Source organism: Cricetulus griseus, assembly GCF_003668045.3.
Source record: "Cricetulus griseus strain 17A/GY chromosome 1 unlocalized genomic scaffold, alternate assembly CriGri-PICRH-1.0 chr1_0, whole genome shotgun sequence".
Taxonomy (NCBI): Eukaryota; Metazoa; Chordata; class Mammalia; order Rodentia; family Cricetidae; genus Cricetulus; species Cricetulus griseus.
The window spans coordinates 255,029,577-255,049,604 of record NW_023276806.1 but is presented as its reverse complement, the minus strand read 5'-3'; the positions used below and the strand labels follow the sequence as shown (position 1 = coordinate 255,049,604).

Sequence of the window (20,028 nt, the reverse complement as noted above, 5' to 3'; positions counted from 1 at the left end):
TATTCAGGAACTAGCACGTCATGAAGTGCCGGAAGCCATGTCAGAGGTGACGAATTCCTGTTTCTGGAATGAGAATGTTAATCTTGTATTTGAGGTGGATGTTGAGGCAGTACAAGAGTTGACTACAGTTATTCTCACTACAATTTCTGAGGTTGAGGACGTGCCTGTCACCTCAGTATGGAGGATGACAAATTAGAGGGATGACTGGGCTATGCTGCAAAACCTTCTCTGAATAAAAACCAACAATAATATTTTTTATGTGATTGGAAAGATAATTATTATGGGGTATGGTGGTGCCTTTAATCCCAGCACTAGGAGGCCAGAGGTAGGCAGATCTCTGTGAGTTCTAGCCCAGCCTGGTCTATCCTGAGTTCCAGGATAGCCAGAGCCACATAGTGACACTCTGTCTCAAAAAAACAAAACAAAACCTGAAACAATGAAGCAAGCCAACCAACCAACCAACCAACCAAAGAGCAGTACAAAAAAGGAGAGAATAATTTTCTGAGAAGAGGAAACAGATTTGCAGAGGTTTAACTGAGGTTTGGTCCCCTGAACTCCCCTACTGACATCAGCAGGCAGGGTGGCCAGTGATAGTACCGTACCTCCCAGGAATAGCCTCACATCCTGTTGTGTAACTTCCCAGAGAGTCTGGGTACAGGGGTGTCTTATAGCCATCCCAGCAGCCCACAGAGGCAGTTGGAGCTGAACCTGGAGGATGAGGAAGGCTGGGCTCCTGGGGCTATTTTGGATGTTCCTTGTCTCAGGTAAGGCAGGCGGGAGGTGGGGGGCAGGAGAGGGTGCTGGCCCAGGACTTTAGCAGCCGAGTGTGTGTGTGTGTGTGTGTGTGTGTGTGTGTGTGTGTGTGTGTGTGTGTGTGAGTGCTTAGGTTACAGGTTGACATTGGGTATCATCCTCAATTGCTTTCTATTTATTTATTTATTTATTTATTTATTTACTTATTTATTTGAGACAGGGTTTCACTATGTAACCTGGAATTTGTTGTGTAGACCAGGTGACTGGCAGGTGAAAGTTCTGGCTGAGGACGTTGAAAGTGCTGTGTGTGTGTGTGTGTGTGTGTGTGTGTAGTTACAGGTTGGCATTGGGTGTCTTCCTCCATTGCTGCTGAGGACGTTGGAAGCTCTCTCTCTCTCTCTCTCTCTCTCTCTCTCTCTGTGTGTGTGTGTGTGTGTGTGTGTTAGTTACAGGTGGACATTGGGTGTCTTCCCCCATTGCTTTTCACATTTTTCCTTTCCTGAGACAGGATTTCTCTATGTAACCTGGCTGGCCTGGAACTCGCTATGTAGACCAGGCTGGCCCTCTATCTGCCCCTGCTTCTGCCTCCTAATTACTGATGTCAAAAGTGTGCACTGGGGCTGGAGAGATGGCTCTGCCATTAAAGGCTAGACTCACAACCTAAAGTGTGCACTGCACGGCCACACCTGGCCCTGCCTTGCTCTGGAGTCTCTCATTGACGCCAAGTTGGCTTATCTGTTAGGCCAGCTGGCCAGTGTGCCCCAAGGACCCGCTTGCCTCTGCCTGCCTGGTGCCCTGCTCTAGACATGGTGCTGGAGGCCAAACTCAGGCCCTTGTGCCTGTGCACAGCAAGTGCCTTATCAGCTGAGACACCTCCCTGACCCCACAAAGCTTGTCCCTGCTGAAGTGCTAAAGCAGCAGTTCTCACATACCCCCTTTTGGGGTTCAAATGGCTCTTCCATAGGGGTCACTTACGACTATAAAAAACCAGATATTGCCAGGCTGTGGTAGTGCACATCTTTAATCCAGCACTCAGGAGGCAGAGACAGGGGATCTCTATGAATTCAAGGCCAACCTGGTCTACAGAGTGAGTTCCAGGACAGGCTCCAAAGCTTCAGAGAAACCCTGTCTCAAAAACCAAAAACCAGATATTTATGCTACGATTCATAACTGTAGCAAAATTATAGTTATGAAGTAGCAATGAAAAAAATTTTGTGGTTGGAGGTCACCACAACATGAGGAACTGTATCAAATGGTCACAGCATTAGGAAAGTTGAGAACCACTGCTCTAAAGCAAATGACTCTCTAAATGTGGGGACAAACACTGCTCATTTCAGACCAGGCAGGCTTCACCTGAGCTCAGAGAATCAGACCCCTAAGGCTGAATAACAGAAATCCAAGAAGGGTGAGTTAGAGAGGCAGGTGGTCTTTGCTTTTTCTAAAATTTATTTTATGTGTGTTTGCATGCATGCATATATGTGTGTGTGTGTGTGTGTGTGTGTGTGTGTGTGTGTGTGTGTGTATCACATACATGTCTATTACCCAAGCAGACCAGAAGAGGGCATCGTATTTCCCTGGAACTGGAGTTATAGATGGTTGCAAACCCTGGTCCTCTGCAAGAGCAGCAAGTGCTCTTTTTGGGGGGGGGGTTGGTTTTTCGAGACAGGGTTTCCCTGTGGCTTTGGAGGCTGTCCTGGAACTAGCTCTTGTAGACCAGGCTGGTTTTGAACTCACAGAGATCTGCCTGCGTCTTTCTCCCGAGTGCTGGGATTAAAGGCGTGCGCCACCACTGCCCGGCGCAGCAAGTGCTCTTAACTGCTGTTTATTTTTGCAGTCCTGGAGAAGGAACCCAGGACCTCGCACATGCCAGGAAGCTGCTCTACCACTGAGCTGCAGCCCCAGCCTCGGTGTGCATTTTTATGTCAGAGATCCTTCAGTGGAAACAATGACAATAGCATACAGTCTCACTTATAACCAAGTTGGTTTTGAACTCCTCCTGCCTCAGCTTCTTATGTATTTGGTTAAAGATGGGCACTACCAGGCCAGCAGATCCAACCACTCCAAACCTGGCATGATCTGAAGAACACACACACACACACACACACACACACACACACACACACACACACACATTTTTCAGTCAGTCTCTCATGGTAGCCCTGGCTGTCCTGGAACTGTCTATGTAGAGCAGGCTGGCCTCGAGCTCACCTAGTGATTCCCTGCCTCTGCCTCCCTAATGCTGAATTAAACGTGTGAGCCACTAAGCCCAGTCATCTGAATGGTGTTATTTCATGTTGAGATGTTTTTCTTCTATTCGTCCATGGTGCTTGTGATGTGGACAGTCCATTAGACCTCAAAAAAGTAATTAATTTAACAGCTGTTTCCCAGGGTTACCTTGGGTACACAAATCTGCTACTCCAAAGGCCAAAGGTATGAACAGAAGCCTGTGTCAATCCTCATGGAGGTTGTAATCCCAGCTCTTCATCAAATGCTAAAGCTGGAGAGCCCAGCTTCTCACATGTGCTGAGCAGGATTGGACCAGCCCTCAACCCTGTGTCTTGGTTTGCAACATTTCAATGAGTCAGTACTTCCATGAAAACAGCTCAAGGGTGGAACCCATGGATGTGTCACACAGGGTGGATCAGCCATCCTGTGATGGAGTAATCAGAATTGGTTCCATACAGCCCCAAGCCTCTGCTGGCCTGTCTCTCTCTCTCTCTCTCTCTCTCTCTCTCTCTCTCTCTCTCTCTCTCTCTCTCTCTCTCTCTGTGTGTGTGTGTGTGTGTGTGTGTGTGTGTGTGTGTGTGCGCGCGCGCGCGCGTATGTGCGCTCGTGCTGCCACCCTCATGACTGTGTAGCTGAGGATTGTCTTGAACTTTTTCCTGACCTGCCTACTTCCTCCTCCAGAGTTCTGAGCTTACAGGTGTGCACCACCATGCTGAGTGTGGAAGGCATTTCTGGCCAGAGCTCAGGGGAGGCTGCTTGCAAGATTCCCTTAGAGAGCTAATTGGTCTTTGAGCCTGGCTCATTTACAAAATCCCCTATGAGTCTTTGAGGTGAGTCCTACCAAGGCTGGATGAGGGCAGAGCAGGCCTTCTGGAGTCTGACACATCCTGTGTGGGCAGGCAAGGGCTCTACTTTAAGTCTTGGCCTATCTGGGTGGTGTGTGTGTGTGTGTGGTGTATGGTGTATGTGGGTGGTTGTGTATATGAGTGTGTGTGTGTGTGTGTGTGTGTGTGTGTGTGTGTGTGTATGCGTGTGGTATGTGTGGGGTGTGTGTAGGGTGCATGTGTGTGTATAGTGTGTGTGTGGTACATGGTGATAGTGATATGTGCATGTGAGTGTATATGTGTGTTTGGTGCATGTGTGTGTGTATAGTGTGTGTGTATAGTGTGTGTGTGTGTGTGTGTGTGTGTGTGTGTGTGTGTGGTGTTGTGGGGTAGTTGTGGTACTAACAGCAGTGGAAGTTTTGGGAAGTGAAAGTCCTCACTGATCTGGTGTTCTGTCCATGCCTTTGTTGGAGAATGATATCCAGGTCTAAGTGGCCAAACTTTAGTCTCTCAGTGACTTTCAGAGCTGGTGTCCATGACCCATCTGTCTTCACATCAGCAGGGCTCCTTTCCATCGGGTGAGAGAGATCAGTCCCCAGTCCAGGTGGTTTTAGTGTTTCCACTCCAACATGGGGCTGAGATTACTGTCCCTGCCATCCTGGCATTCCCAAGCCTGGCACTGCTGACATTTGGGATGAGATAATGACTTGTGAGGACCGTCCTGTGCGCTGTAGGATGCTTGAAAGCTCCCCCAACCTCTGTCCATTAGATGCATGTGGCAGGCACAATCATTCCTGTTTATAACAACGAAATGTTTCCCAACACCTTACACCCAGTGAGGGACACCTAGCACCCAGTGAGGGGCACCTAGCACCCAGTGAGGGGCACCTAGCACCCAGTGAGGGGCACCTAGCACCCAGTGGGAGGCACCTAACACACAATGGGGGCATCTTACACCCAGTGGGGGCACCTTATAGCTAGTGGGGGGCACTTTACACTGGGAGTGAGTGGGGACACCTTATGCCCAGTGGGGGACACCTGAAACCCGGTTGGGGGACACACGACACTAAGTAGGGGGACATCTCCACCCAATGAAGAAACATGGCTGTGATTTCTGTCAAAAATAGGAGGGATTTATTGACTTAGTCACCAGGGAATCCAGGGGTGCTGGCTTGAAAGCACAGCTAAAGCCATTACTCAATGTTGTGAGTTTCCCTCTCTCTTTCCTCCCTCTCCACTTTCTCTCTGTCTCTCCTCTCTCCTTCTGTTCAGCTTGTTCTCGGGCAGCTGATTCCTACATGGTAAAACACAGCAACGGGAGTTTCGCATTCCTCTGACCACCAACCTCTGCATAAGGGCTGTACAGTGGCAGATCAGGTTTTGATTGGCTCATCCTAGTCACATGCCCATCTCTAAGCCAATCTGTGCCTTGGGGTTGTTTGGACTTGGTGGGCCTCATGGGTATATCCTCAGGAATACTGACAGCTCAATCAGTAGAGCCCTGTGGTATGGAAAGTGATGCCAGGTAGGCAGAGTCCCTATCCACGGTGCCCATGACGTTTTATTTTTATTTATTTTTCTGGATGCTTCCTTAGTGTCTCCTGAGATGACCTCTTCGTGCTGAACACCATCATTTGCTTGGAGACTGTCTTTTGTTTGTTTGTTTGTTTGTTTGTTTTTCGAGATAGGGTTTCTCTGTGGCTTTGGAGGCTGCCCTGGAACTAGCTCTTGTAGACCAGGTTGGTCTCGAACTTGCAGAGATCCACCTGCCTCTGTCTTTATATCCACTCTGTGCCCTGGAAAGTACCTTCCACAACCTTCCTCTCCCATCATGCCCCAGCCATTCACGTGTCCAGTCAGGCAATTTCATCTCTCTAAAGAACCATTTAGGGTTAGATAAATAAACAAGACAGCGTGATGCTTGCCACACAAGCATGAGGACCTGAGTTTGATCCCCAGAAGCCATATAAAAAGCCAGATGTGGCACACACTAGTAATCCCAGAACTAGAGGGGCAGAGCTAGCAGGATCCCTAGGACTTGCCAACCAGACAGCACAGCTGAATATTTCAGCTCCATGTGATAAGTGAGAGATCCTGAAAAAAAAAATAGAAACAACTAATGGGCAATATTCCGAGGCATGTATGATACCTGAGCTTGGCCTCTTGACACCATAGGCATGCACACATGCACACATGTGTAATGCATTAACATGCTCTCACAAAGTTTGATTTCCACACGCCACATATCATGGGCTCTTATAGTAAAACAAACACACACAAACCAAAACTCCTTCCCAGTAGAGAGTTTGGATGAAGACCATTCCCTTATTTAACCTGTTTCCCTTTTCCTATTTATAGAAGTCCAAGCTGCCGTTGATCCCGCTGAAGAAAGGTATGACCTGGTTGAGGGACAGACCTTGACAGTGGGCTGTCCCTTCAACATCATGAAGTACGCCAGGAGCCGGAAGGCTTGGCAGAAGCTGCAGGATGGAAAGGAGCCTTTGACACTGGTGGTCACAGAGAGGTCGCCTACAAATCCCAGTGAAGTCCGCATGGGGAAGTACACACTGAAAGATGACCCTGATGAGGCCATGTTACATGTCCAAATGACTGACCTTCGGGTGACAGACTCTGGGTTGTATCGCTGTGTCATTTACCATCCTCCCAATGACCCTGTTCTGCTCTTCCATCCCGTCCGCCTGGTGGTGACCAAGGGTGAGTGACCAGGAAGGAAGTGTCTGGGGAGAGGGAGAGAGGCAGGCCAGGCAAGGATGGGGCTGTGGCCCAGGATTCCTAGCAGCCCAGCTTCCTGCCAGAATTTCCTTGCCTACCATCCAAGGCTGTTGGCAGGCACTCAGCCCAATAGTAATTAGTATATGGATCCCCTTGAGAGAAGATGAGCAGTAGACTTGGAATATGATTTAGTTCCATTTCTGAGATCTCTACTTAGAAGTCATGTCCTTAGGAAGCCTTTCTTGTTTAACCATTTAGCTTGTTTCTTTGGAACAATGTCATGACTGACATATAAATATGGAACTATACACTTAGGACATTTGCTCTTTTTTCCTTTTAAAAAATTTAAATTTGAAGCAAGCTTGTTTTACATGTCAATCCCAGTTCCCTCTCCCTCCCCTCCTCCCCTGCCACCCACCAACCCCCTACCCTTTCTGCTCCCCAGGGAGGGCGAGGCCTTCCATGGGGGAATCTTCAAAGTCTGTCATATCATTTGGAGCAGGGCCTAGGCACTCCCCCCTGTGTCTAGGCTGGGAGAGTATCCCTCTATGTAGAATGGGTTCCCAAAGTCCATTCATGTACTAGGGATATATACTGATCCACTACCAGAGGCCCCATAGATTAACCAGACCTACAAACTGACATCCACGTTCAGGGGGTCTGGAACAGTCCTATGCTAGTTTCCCAGCTATTAGTCTGGGGGTCCATGAGGTCCACCTTGTTCAGGTCAGCTGTTTCTGTGGGTTTCTCCAGCCTGACCTTGACCCCTTTGCTCAGCACTCCTCCCTCTTTGCAACTGGATTCCAGAATTCAGCTCAGTGTTTGGCTGTGGGTGTCTGCCTCTGCTTCCATCAGCTACTGGATGAAGGCTCTAGGATGGCATAAAGGTAGTCATCAATCTCATTATCAGAGAAAGGCATTTATGGTAGCCTCTCCACTATTGCTTAGATTGTTAGTTGGGGTCAACCTTATAGCTCTCTGGACATTTCCCTAGTGCCAGAATTCTCTTTAAACCTGTAACGGCTCCCTCTATTATGGTATCTCTTTTCTTGCTTTCCTCTATTCTTCCCCTGACTCAATCTTCAAGCTCTCTCCTGTTCTCTCCCCACCTCTTTGCCCCTTCTCTTCCTTCTAACTCCCTCTCCCCTCCCCCCATGCTCTCAATTAAGCTCAGGAGATCTTGTCCTTTTCCCCTTCTCCAGGGGATCATGTATGTCTCTCTTAGGGTCCTCCTTGTTTCCTAGCTTCTCTGGAAGTATGGATTGTAGGCTAGTAATCCTTTGCTCTATTTCTAAAATTCATATATGAGTGAGTACATGCCACATTTGTCTTTTTGTGACTGGGTTACCTCACTCAGGATGGTTTCTTCGAGTTCCATCCATTTGCCTGCAATTCCATTGTTTTTTTCCTGCTGAGTAGTACTCCATTGTGTAAATGTACCACATTCTCTCCATCCATTCTTCAGTTGAGGGGCATCTAGGTTGCTTCCAGGTTCTGGCTATTACAAATAATGCTTCTATGAACATGGTTGAACAGATGTCCTTGTATGAATGTGTATCTTTTGGGTATATGCTTAAGAGTGGAATTGCTGAATCTTGTGATAGACTGATTCCCATTTTCCTGATTTCTGCCATACTGATTTCCAAAGTGGCTGTATGAGTTTGCACTCCCACCAGCCATGGAGAAGTGTTCCCTTTTCTCCACATCCTCTCCAGCATAAACTGTCATTGGTGTTTTTGATTTTGGCCATTCTGACAGGAGTAAGATGGTATCTCAGAGTTGTTTTGATTTGCATTTCCCCGATGGCTAAGGATGTTGAACACTTTCTTATGTGTCTTTCAACTATTTTAGATTCCTCTATTGAGAATTCTCTATTTAGTTCTGTACCCCTCTTTTTAATTGGGTTATTTGGTATTTTGGTGACTAGCTTTTTGAGTTCTTTGTATATTTTGGAAATCAGCTCTCTGTCAGATGTGGGGTTAGTGAATATCTTTTCCCATTCTGTGGGCTGCTGTTTTGTCTTGCTGACTGTGTCTTTTGCCTTACAGAAGCTTCTCAGTTTCAGGAGGTCCCATTTATCAATTGTTGATCTCAGTGTCTGTGCTACTGGTGTTATGTTCAGGAAGCGGTCTCCTGTACCAATTTGTTCGAGGGTACCTCCCACTTTCTCTTCTAGGAGGTTCAATGTGGCTGGATTTATGCTGAGGTCTTTGATCCATTTGAATTTAAGTTTGTGCATGGAGATAGACATGGATCTATCTGCAGTCTTCTACATGCCATAGTCCAGTTGTGCCAGCACCATTTGTTGAAGATGCTTTCTTTTTTCCATTGTATAAAAATTTTTCTTTGTCAAAAATTAGGTGTTTGTAGGTGTATGTGTCCATGTCAGGGTTTTCAATTCAATTATTTAGATCATTTTCTGGGTTAAACAGTAAGTCTGTCCCATCAAAGGTCCAGGACACCCTTTTGTGATACCTCGTTTTCCTCCACACAAATTATCTTGGTCCACACCATGGCAACCTCCTAAGAAACCCCACAGCTTTTCTTGAAGACGGCCATTTATTTCTCCCCACCTGCACCATTTCTACCAGCTTCAACATCCAGAAGGCTTGGGGAGGAAGTGCTTAGGCTTACACAGGGAGCACTCTGTTCTCCAGGAGTTTTCTGGCTTCTACAGTTCAGGTTGGACATTGCCATTCTCTGGCTTGGTGCTGGACAGTCCTTCCTTCAGAGGTGGAACCTCAAAGCCCTCTTGTGGGGAAGTTTCCTCATTTTCTTCCATGACCTATGGATCCTCCAGGATCTCCTGGGTCATCAGGGGCTCTGCTGATTGGTGGTGGCATCCTTCTGCCATCTTAAGGTGGCATACTACTCTACATGCTGTTCACTGGAGGCTTCTTTCAGGCAACAGAGACTTGAAGTTGGCTTGCTTATAAATCTCCCACCAAGCCTCTCCATAACAACCTCAGAGTTGGCAGATCCTCCTGGGACACCATGGTGCCATTTCCATGCTTCCTTTTCCAAGTAAATGTGGATCATGGGTTGCCAAGTTCTCCTGCTCATCCTAACAACTTCACGATGCTTAAGGAAGCCTGCTAGATGCAGAGACACACTGTTATTGAATCCTTGAACATAAATTGCACTGCTGGCCAAATATTCAAGATTTATTGGGACATCTGTAATACAGCAAGATTTGCCCCTTCACCCACGGGTCCACCAGGCTTATTGAAGCTGCCTCAGCCTCCAGTGCTTGTTCTACCTCTGCTCATGCCTCCAGGATTCAATCCTCATTCTTTCCTGGCCACTTGTGCTCCAACTCTCTTCTGGTCCAGGAAATCTTCCAGACTCCGGCCCATAAACACTGCACTACTAGGGTGTATGGTGGGCTCCTTGGAATGCCACTTTATAGGTTATGTTGACTTGGCTGTAGGACACATTCTGAGTGGGGTAACTGGAGGGAGACTGCTGCCCATAACTGCTTTGTTATGGTCATAACTTCTCGGCTGCCCATAACTGCTTGCCCTTAGTTCTGCTGAGAGGAGCTGCTGAGATCATAACTAGACAGCTGTGAAGAAGAATGGCTAGTGGGAGGATGACCCAGGAGGGAGAACCAGGGGTTCAGAAGTAATAAAAAAGACTGGAAATTGGGGTCAGGAGGTTTGCACAAGCTATGTCTTATGCCAAGCAAGCTTATTAAGAAGTACGGCTTCAGTCAGGCATGGTAGCATGCACCTTTAATCCCAGCACTGGAGAGACAGAAGCAGGTGGATTTCTGTGAGTTCAAGGCCAGTTTGGTTTATGTAGTGAGTTCCAGGACAGCCAGAGCTACATAGTGAGATCCTGTCTCAAACAAACAGTATAGCATCTTACATTTACTTTGTGTGTGGGAGGGACAGGATGGCACAGAGCCAGCAGAAAGCTATCATGCAATGGGGCAAAGCCATCAGGGATCTAAGCAAGCAATATTGCACGAAGGGAACACAGGAAATCTCAAATGTGAGAGAGATTGTGTGTTCAGCCGCCATGGGACTGACAACTCCCATCTCTCCAGTGGGGAAAAGTCTCATTCCCAGGAACAGAAACCTTAACTCCTTCGAGGCCTAGGCCCTAGCCTCAGATCAGACCTTGCCATGTTTGCTGTTGTGCAAGGACACAGGACTGTTGTTCTGTAACTGGATTTTCTTGTCCCGTGGGTCCTACTGCTTCAGCCCCAAATGAACACACAGAGACTTATATTAACTGTAAAATGTTGGCCAATAGCCAGCGCTTCTTATTGGCTAGCTCTATCTTAATTATTAACCCACAACTACTAATCTATGTATTTCTACATGGCCTTATCCTACCAAAGAACACCTGGCGTATCCTATCCTCCCGGTCTCTACATGGCGTCCCTTCATGGTCTTCCTCTGCCTACCTTTCCCAGAATTCTCCTCATCTCCTAGTCCCTCCTATCTTCCTGCCTCTATTAGCCAAACAGTGTTTTATTCATCAACCAATAAGAGAAGCACATATACAGAAGGACATCCCCCATTAGTGTTCCATTTGTCTTTTCATCAAGGCCTCTGACAAAGTCTTAGATGAGCCTGCCTCCCAGCAGAACAGGGCGACACGGGGTGTTTCCTGGTACATGGGGATAACGGCAGTTAGTCACTCTGTCCATGTCCAAGTCAGGGCTTGTTTTAATCCCTCTATTAAACTGCAGTTGGCTAGTCTTGGCAGATGTGGATAGGCATGGTGGCTGCTGTCTGCTGCCCATAGGCTGGGTAAGCAGGCTGAGTGCTGTATGCCAACTAAACTGCATAGGTGGTCTTAGTGGTGGTGACTGTGGCCGTGGTGGTATCACAGGCACCAGTGTCATACCCTTTGACGGGCTGCCTATGTTCCTGGAGGGCAGTTGAAGGCTGTTCATAAGAAGTTGTATATGTAATCTACCCATAGGGCTGGCAGTCTGAGGCCTGGGTATAGTTGACATCAGTGGTGTGTCCATAGGCTCCATAGATTTGTGGCCCATATAACTAGGTGATGTGTGCATGTCCTTGAATTGACTGGAATGTGAACACCGTAGCCTTGCAGGGTTGCAGTTTGGCTGAAGGTACTGCAATCCATGGATGCTATGTTCCCTTCTAAGGAAGCCTCAAGTAATCTACCCTCCTCATCCCAAGATGCCATGGGTGGCCCCCATGGGCTTCTAAACCCTGTATCTCAGACCTTGCCAGGGGCATGAATCACCTGCAGTCACCCTGGCTCAGTAGACCTGAAGTGACACTTGCTTATGAGGAACAAGTCAAGGGGACACTCTCTGAATTTCTGAATTCACTGAGGAGGAGCTGGTGCCTTGCTGGGCTCTACATCCCCAGCAAGTAATCGTGGATGACCAAGGACAGCAGAGAAAAGAGACACAGGCCTCCCTGCAACCAGGAGAGTCTGCGCCAAGCCCAAGCTGAAGCACAGATGCAATGCACCAGTAAAGGACAGCCTGCAGAGTGACGTGACTTACAGAGGTAGAGAGGACAGTGTAAGGGGGAGAATGGGGCAGATGGAGAGGCGGACAGCCGCAGACAAGAACATCTCCATAACCCAGACAGCCCAGAAGGCTTTTCTTCATGCCTCTTTCCAGCCGTCCTCCTTTTCTCCTTCTGTTCATTTCTTTCTGTCTCTCATTCAGGCTGACTTCTTTGGATTTTAATAAAAGGAAACCTTGCTTCTCGAATGGGCATGTCTACCCCCTCCTCAGCTCCATTTCTCTTCACCTACTCACCCATCCGTCTGTGTATCACCCATCCATCTATGTATCACCCATCCATCTGTGTATCACCCATCCATCTGTGTATCACCCATCCATCTGTATATCACCGATCCATCTGTGTATCACCCATCCATGTATCACCTATCCATCTATGTATCACCCATCCGTCTATGTATCACCCATCCGTCTATGTATCACCCATCCATGTATCACCGATCCATCCCTGTATCACCCATCCACGTATCACCCATCCATCTATGTATCACCCATCCATCTATGTATCACCCATCCGTCTATGTATCACCCATCCGTCTGTGTATCACCCATCCATCTATGTATCACCCATCCATCTATGTATCACCCATCCGTCTATGTATCACCCATCCATGTATCACCCATCCGTCTGTGTATCACCCATCCATCTATGTATCACCCATCCATCTGTGTATCACCCATCCATCTGTGTATCACCCATCCATCTGTATATCACCGATCCATCTGTGTATCACCCATCCATGTATCACCTATCCATCTATGTATCACCCATCCATCTATGTATCACCCATCCGTCTGTGTATCACCCATCCATCTATGTATCACCCATCCATCTATGTATCACCCATCCATCTATGTATCACCCATCTGTCTATGTATCACCCATCCATCTGTGTATCACCGATCCATCCCTGTATCACCCATCCACGTATCACCCATCCATCTATGTATCACCCATCCATCTATGTATCACCCATCCGTCTATGTATCACCCATCCATCTGTGTATCACCCATCCATCTGTGTATCACCCATCCGTCTATGTATCACCCATCCATCTATGTATCCCCATCCGTCTATGTATCACCCATCCATCCATGTATCAACCATCCATTTATCACCCATCCGTCTGTGTATCACCCAACCGTCTATGTATCACCCATCCATCCATGTATTACCCATCCATGTATCACCCATCTGTCTGTGTATCACCCATCCGTCTATGTATCACCCATCCATCCATGTATCACCCATCCGTCTGTGTATCACCCATCCGTCTATGTATCACCCATCCATCTATCATTTATCCATCCACTTATCTGTCTATCCATCCCATTTGTCTTCTTGCAGATTCCTCAAGTCTGCTCACCTCTGACATCATTCCTACTACAAGAACCACTGAAGATCCTGGCCTTTTTACCACAAAATATATGCGCAGAGACATGACTGTGACCCAACCCTTACCTAAGTCCACAACTGTTGTCTCTTCTCCTGACCCTGGAGTCACCTTCACAAATGCAACAAGTGTTACCAGGTATGTTTTCTGGGCTCCTGGTTTGGACACCCTTTATTTCCTAGTTCATATGCCAAGAGGATGTGGGCATGAAGATCAGTGGGCTGGAGCAGGGGCAGATTTGAATCACCTCAGTCTGTGGAAATTTCCAGGGAGGGAGGAGGTGGTGACTGACTGAGGAGGAAGCTCCCATCCTCCCCAGCTCACCTTCTGTGTCTCCTTGCACATCAGAGTAGTAAGAGGAGGGAAATGGCATGGTCATGAATGCTATTAAACCTGCCAACCCAGAAGCAGATGGATTCCCACGTTGGATAAACCAGCTGCGTTTTAACACTGGGTGAGCCAGCAACCCCTGTGGCTTTAGTTCCCAGGGATACTTGCTGGATGCTAGAAAACCAGAGAAGGCTGTCTGTGACTCTCTCTAGTATTGCTCTTTGTTTTGTTCGGTTTGACTGACTGACTTGTTTGTTTTGTTTCATTTTAATATTGGTGTGTGTCCTCCACCACACAGTGACGGAATGGCGGTTTATGGAGATTATTACAAAGTCAGCATTCTCATTTTCAGAGTGCTAGGGTTCAGACTAGCCCCAGCCCTTGCTGTCAATATTTTAAAATAAGATTTTTTTTCAGGAGATTTCTGACCTGTGTTTGTTTGTTACCTCTCCACCATCATAACAATGCCTGAGATCATAGGGTTAAAAGGAGGTGGGTGGTTTATTTTGGCTCCCAGTTCTAAAGGTTTCAAAAAAAATCCTTCAACTTTACTATATTGAATTATCATTCCAATAAATGCATACTCTTCTGTTAATCAGAAAAGCCATAAAGCTCACAATCATTTGCCTAGTCTTAGCTGTTGATACTGTTTTCTTTTTAAAATATATTTTTGTTTGTTTGTTTGAGACAGGGTTTCTCCATGTAGCCTTGGCAGTCCTGGAACTCACTCTGTAGACCAGGCTGGCTTCCAACTCACAGAGATCCACCTGGGTCTGCCTCCCAAGTGCTGGGATTAAAGGCGTGAGCCAACACCACCCAGATGATTTTTAAAATCTTCTATCCCAAAAAAATTTCCATGAGAGAATGCAAGTGTTTATGTCACTCGGCATACTACCACATATACAGATATGTCTTCTAAATATCAGAATTGTATGGGCTGGAGGGATGGCTCAGTGGTTAAGAGCAGTAGCTGTTCTTCCAGAGAACCTGGATTCCATTCCCAGCACCCACATGATGGCTCACAACCATCTATATCTCCAGTGCCAGGGGATCTGACACCCTCTTCTGGTCTCCGCAGGCAGGTACTACACCTACATAGTACACAAACATACATTCAGGCAAACACATACACATAAATAAAAATAAATAAAAGCTCCCCCCCCAAAAAAGATTTTCAGATGGTCCACAGTGCAGAAATGAAGCGGTGTTACGGCAGGCTGACCAGCATGGATTTAGTATTTTATTTATTTATTTATTTATTTTGATTTAGTATTTCAAAACATTCCTTATAGGCCCCAGCATACGGCTCAGAGCATGAGCTGTGGGTGCACAAGTTTCTGGTTCCATCCTCAACACCAAGAAAAAAATATTCCTAGTCAAATAGATACGAAGTGATCATGACATTCATTGCTCTGTGGGTGTGGACTCTCAGTTCCAGGCCTAAGGCAGACATAGCACTTTCCTCTTTCTGTGTGTTGTTTTGTGTGTTATTTCACTGGTACCATCTCAAGTGCCTGGTATGGAAGTATCTGCTCATTTAGCCTTCATGAGGTAATAAAAATTTGAAATCTAGTGAGAGTCAGCATTCATCTTTCCTTCTCTTAAAAAACGTTCATTTTTAATTACATATATGCATGCACCTGCGTGTGTGTGCGCACATGTGTGATTTGTACAAGTGAGTTCAGGTGCTTGCACAGTTTGGAAGAAGTGTTGGATCCCTCTGAGCTACATTTGCAGGAAGTTGTGAGCTGCCCAATGTGGGTTCTGGGAATGTAACAGCTCAGGCCCTCTGGAAGAGCTGTTTGTGCCCTTACCCACTGAGGGATCTTTCTAGAAGTTAGTTTTTCTCCATGGCCTTTATTTTCCAAGGCACAGGAGGTACGCTGTAGCTCACATTATGGCTACTGCTATACCTTTCACCTGCTAACTTTATCCTGTAATACTATAGCATGGGATTAGTCATCAGTCATTATTATTTTATGATATTTGCGATTATTTTGTTGGTCAGAGTTCAGGCAGGATAGTACCAGCCATCCCAGCTGTCTGCAAAAAAAAAAAAAAAAATGTTTGGATTCAATGAGTTGTTTGCTCGGGTGACGGAAGAGCAGAGACTCTGCCCAGTTGACAGATAGGCATGCAGGGGAGCCCCATCTTCCTGTGGCAAGATTACTTCTTCAGATGTGGGTCATGGGAAATTAACCTTGTAAAAGTGTTTTAGGAAGTAATCAGTGGCAGAGCTATCAGGGAAGTCAGGCAGAGGCTGGGAAAGGAAGGAAGTCAATGGAGGGTCATAAACAGGGCCAGTCTCCCAGGTGTGGCATAGACTGGTCCTGAAAGGGAGTCTGGGTGGCAGCTGAAACTGCTTCTATCAGAGGCAGAAGGCTTGGAATGTATATACTCCTACATCCAGTCATTGGGTAGGGGAAGTCCTAAGCAATGCTTGGGTACCTGGATTCACACAGCCCTAGGGGCCCCAGAGTCTGTGCAGAGCACAGTAAAGAGACAGGTGAAGAGCCCAGTGCATGAAAACAGCCCAGGCTTCCAAGGAAACACAGTGGAACACAGGCAGAGTAGACCTGGGAAGCAATGGCTTTATCAAAGGCCAGAGGCAGGGCTCCACAGGGCTGAGGCTGGCACCCAGTAGGTCCCATGGCAACCACATGATGTGAGACAGGAGCTAGCCTCCCAACCTGGCACTATCAGCTGCTGAACTTACCATGTGGTCTTGGGGATACTGTGTCCCTGGCAGGGGACAGGACAGGATGGTGGGGTGGATGTCAGTACACATGGGAAGGTCACCCCAGTCCTTCACCATTTGCATGAGTACACGTACTGCTTTCAAGGATGCTGTTTTGATTTATTCCTTAATTGCACTCAATTCTATTTCCTAGTGATGTTCCATAGCCCCTGTCCCCATTTATATACACACATACATTGTAGCCTAGACTTGGACCAATGGTACTTCACCCCACTATGTAGTATTACTGTACCATAGGGCTATTCACTAAACCGTCCTTGCTTTAGTAAGGACCATCCTTTACTAAATAGATCGTTGATTTGACCAAGCCATTGCATTCTATTTACACATCTAGACAGGTTCCATTCTGTGGTCCATACTGGCTGCAGATTTGTGATCTTTCTGCCTTAGCCTACCCACTGCTGGGGTTATGGCATGAGCCAGGATGTCTGGCTTTGTTAGTCATTGAGTTCTTATATAGAAAAGGCATGTGCTCACATATAAGCACAAGGGAAACCAGAATTGTTAAACATGCAAGGTTTTCTCTTCAAGGAAAGAGATGCATAACCTGTTTTCTGCTGGGAATGGAGGTGGTTTACAGCCTGGTGACCTCTGTGATATCTGCAGAGGCACGCCACTCCTGACCACCCCCAGACTCTTCCTCCCTAGATCCTTCTCTTGAGCACAGTTTCTCAGTCAATAGAAGTCATCTTTTTGCAAGAGGCCATTTGTGCTTTGAAAAATCTCAATGTTAACATGTTATTTAAGCTTTGCTGTACAAACAGGATTGAATAGGAATAGGAATTAATAGGAATTAATAGGAATTAATTAATAGGAATCAGGAAACTTCCCTCTAAACTGTGTTGTGCTTAGATATACCTAAAATAAACTCCCTGGGGTCAGACTTTAGAAGTTTGAACCAACATCATCTACTGAGTTTTCTTGAATCAAATTTCCTTCTTGCCTCACACAGACTGATGGCTGTGGCATTTGCACAGGCCCCCACACTTATATATCATGAGTATGCTATGAGGCCTCTATGAGACTCATTGTCACCTACTCCTTCAGTCCCTGTGTCCTATCATATAGAGCACCCTGTCCTTATCTACTTCCCTATATGCCCAAGTCAAGCAATGCTCTCTCTCCTGTGGGGGTCTGTTTCTTATGTTTTCAGCTGTCTACCTGGAACTTACAGAATCACTTTTGCTAAAATCATGACAACTCTGCAATGGGATTTTCAGTAAGATTAGGTTCCTCTTGGCTTCTTGATGGGGAAAATGAGGCTAAAGGTAGGACAAGTGTCCCCAGAAGCAGGTCAGAGTGCTGACGACAGGGTCCAGGTCCCCTAGATATGGACCTCCCTGTCTTCACAGAGAAAGCCAAGATGCCTGAGTGAACCCTTCTCCTTTGTTCTTCTCTGGACCTGAACTTGTGACTCTCCAACAGACATACTTCTTACTGGTTATTTTAGGAAGCGGCCAGATAAACTGCATTGACTTCCTCACAGGTCGTGGGAAAGCTGCAGGGAGGGCCTAAGCTGGAAAGAGTGGATGGGGAAGGATTCCCTAGACTGCACTGTGGGTGGTCATTGAGTCAGCCTTCAATCTCCTGTCTCTGCAGGGTGTTCATATCCAGCATTGTTGTTCCCGTGGTCTGTGGACTCTTCAGTAAGACCCTGGTCTTCACGGTCATGTTTGCTGTCACACAGAGGTCATTTGGAGGACAGACCATGTCACACAACAGTGACTTCTGACTTTCAGCCATGCCTGTCTCACAGGAGGAACTGGGGGTGGGGGCATAGGAGGGACTGTGACATGAACTGAGCCTGTCATCATGGGTGGCATCTAGGACTCAGGATGTCCCCTGCTGGCCCTGCCCATTCTCCTCAGTCTGTCCATCATCTTGGGTGTCTGCTATACATCCTCAGAAGAGAGGAAACTGCCCAGCACCCTCTGGCCATTGCGCCTGAATAGATAAGCTGGCCTGAAATAAAGACAGAACCATTGCTCCTCATGTCACTTTCTGTGGGAATTGGGAGGTTTAGGGGTCACCACTGCTATTCCTCCCCCTTGTCCTTCCCTTGGGGGTTACAATTCTAGCCACCTGGGCCAGGCTCTTGCTCATGAAGCAGCCTGCTCTTCCAGCCTCTGGGGCCTTCCTCTCTGGGAACAAGGCACTCAGATTTGTCTTCATCTATGGTCCTCTGAACACCCCCAACTACGAACCAAGAAGACAAGATCCCACCTTGGAAGAGAGAAATCAAGTTAAGGTGGATGCTGTTGTCTGGGAGACTCTTGGAGGAGGAGATGGCATCCATAGGATTGCATCAGGACATGCATCACCATGCTGTGTGCCTTTCATCATTGCCTCCTCAGTGCAACCCAGGAAGACCAAGATGTGTGTGACCAGAGGAGGCCACAGGAGTAGTAGGCTACCACCTCCTGGCAGGAATGAAGTCTAGTTCCCTTGCTGAAGGGCTCCAAAGACAAGAGATGGAGAGCCAGGGAGGGCTCTGCTGCCAGCTGAATGCCTCTTCCTGGGCTGAGACAGGGTGGGGCAGGAGCCCATCCCAGGCTGGGGAGGCTGTCCCCAGAGTGCCTGTACCTCCCTCTCGCCTCCTGTCACCTCTGTCTCCTCCCAGGTGCCCTGATGCTGTTTCTGGGACACACAGTCATTTTCTTGTTTCCCATCTCTTTGGGCTCTAAGAACAAGGAACCCTGTGGGTGGGGAAAGGATGGTACATTAGTTCATTCTACTTCAGCAATGCCTGGGGCCAACTTCATGCTAAGGTTCCCAAGGGCAATCACATCTCACCACATAGCATCTCAGTCAGCAGGCTGAGAAGTGGCTGTTCCTCACCTCAGGCCAGGAAAGCACCTTCCTGGCAGGGAGATTTTCCCCTACTCTATGAAGAGATCCCAAGCCTTAGACATGCTTCCATCACAGAAGGACATTTCCCTGTGACACAGCTGTCTGTATGATCCTGCGCTAATGAAGCACAGCGCATTTCCAACCCCACAGTCTCGTCTGCTGGCAGAGGCCTCTGTGGAACTCACTTTACCATGGTGCTCTGGCATGAGTCTTTGGAGCACTGATCCAGAAGGTGGTTGTCTCAGTATGTTTGTTTTCTGCCTAAAGAACCAAGCAGGAGGCTATGGTCCAGTCAAGGCCAACGTGGTGTAGAGCTTGTAACGGAAGCTTGGGGACCTGAATGCTCTCCACAGAAACCATATGAAAACCTGGTTAGGATGGGTCATACCTATAATATAGGAACTGGGGAAGCCATGACAGCTAGTTCCCTGGGGCTTGCTGACTACCTAGAGACTCTCTCCCTGTCAGTGAGAGATCGTGTCTTAAAACAAAGAAAACAAAAACCAAGGAGGAAAGCTCTATACACATGCATGTGCGCGCACATGCTCACGTACACACACACACACACACACACACACACACACACACACACAAACACACACACACACACACAAACACACAAGCTGTGTGTTGTCTGT

The 20,028-nt window shown here is 47.3% G+C and overlaps 1 protein-coding gene across 2 annotated transcripts; it reads left to right on the top strand.

Annotated features, from left to right (window-relative positions):
• The first annotated feature begins 638 nt into the window (after positions 1–638).
• Trem1 (triggering receptor expressed on myeloid cells 1) lies at positions 639–18,527 on the top strand. 2 transcript variants are annotated; one of them, XM_027394513.2, is made up of 4 exons: positions 639–764; positions 6,162–6,518; positions 13,407–13,590; positions 18,140–18,527. In XM_027394513.2, the coding sequence occupies exons 1-4, from the start codon at positions 716–718 to the stop codon at positions 18,270–18,272; spliced, it is 723 nt and encodes a 240-aa protein (XP_027250314.1). In that variant the 5' UTR covers positions 639–715; the 3' UTR covers positions 18,273–18,527. The 2 variants fall into 2 exon arrangements, with proteins under 2 accessions (XP_027250314.1, XP_035307680.1); XM_035451789.1 differs by lacking the exon at positions 639–764 and adding an exon at positions 3,588–3,809.
• The last annotated feature ends 1,501 nt before the right edge of the window (positions 18,528–20,028 follow it).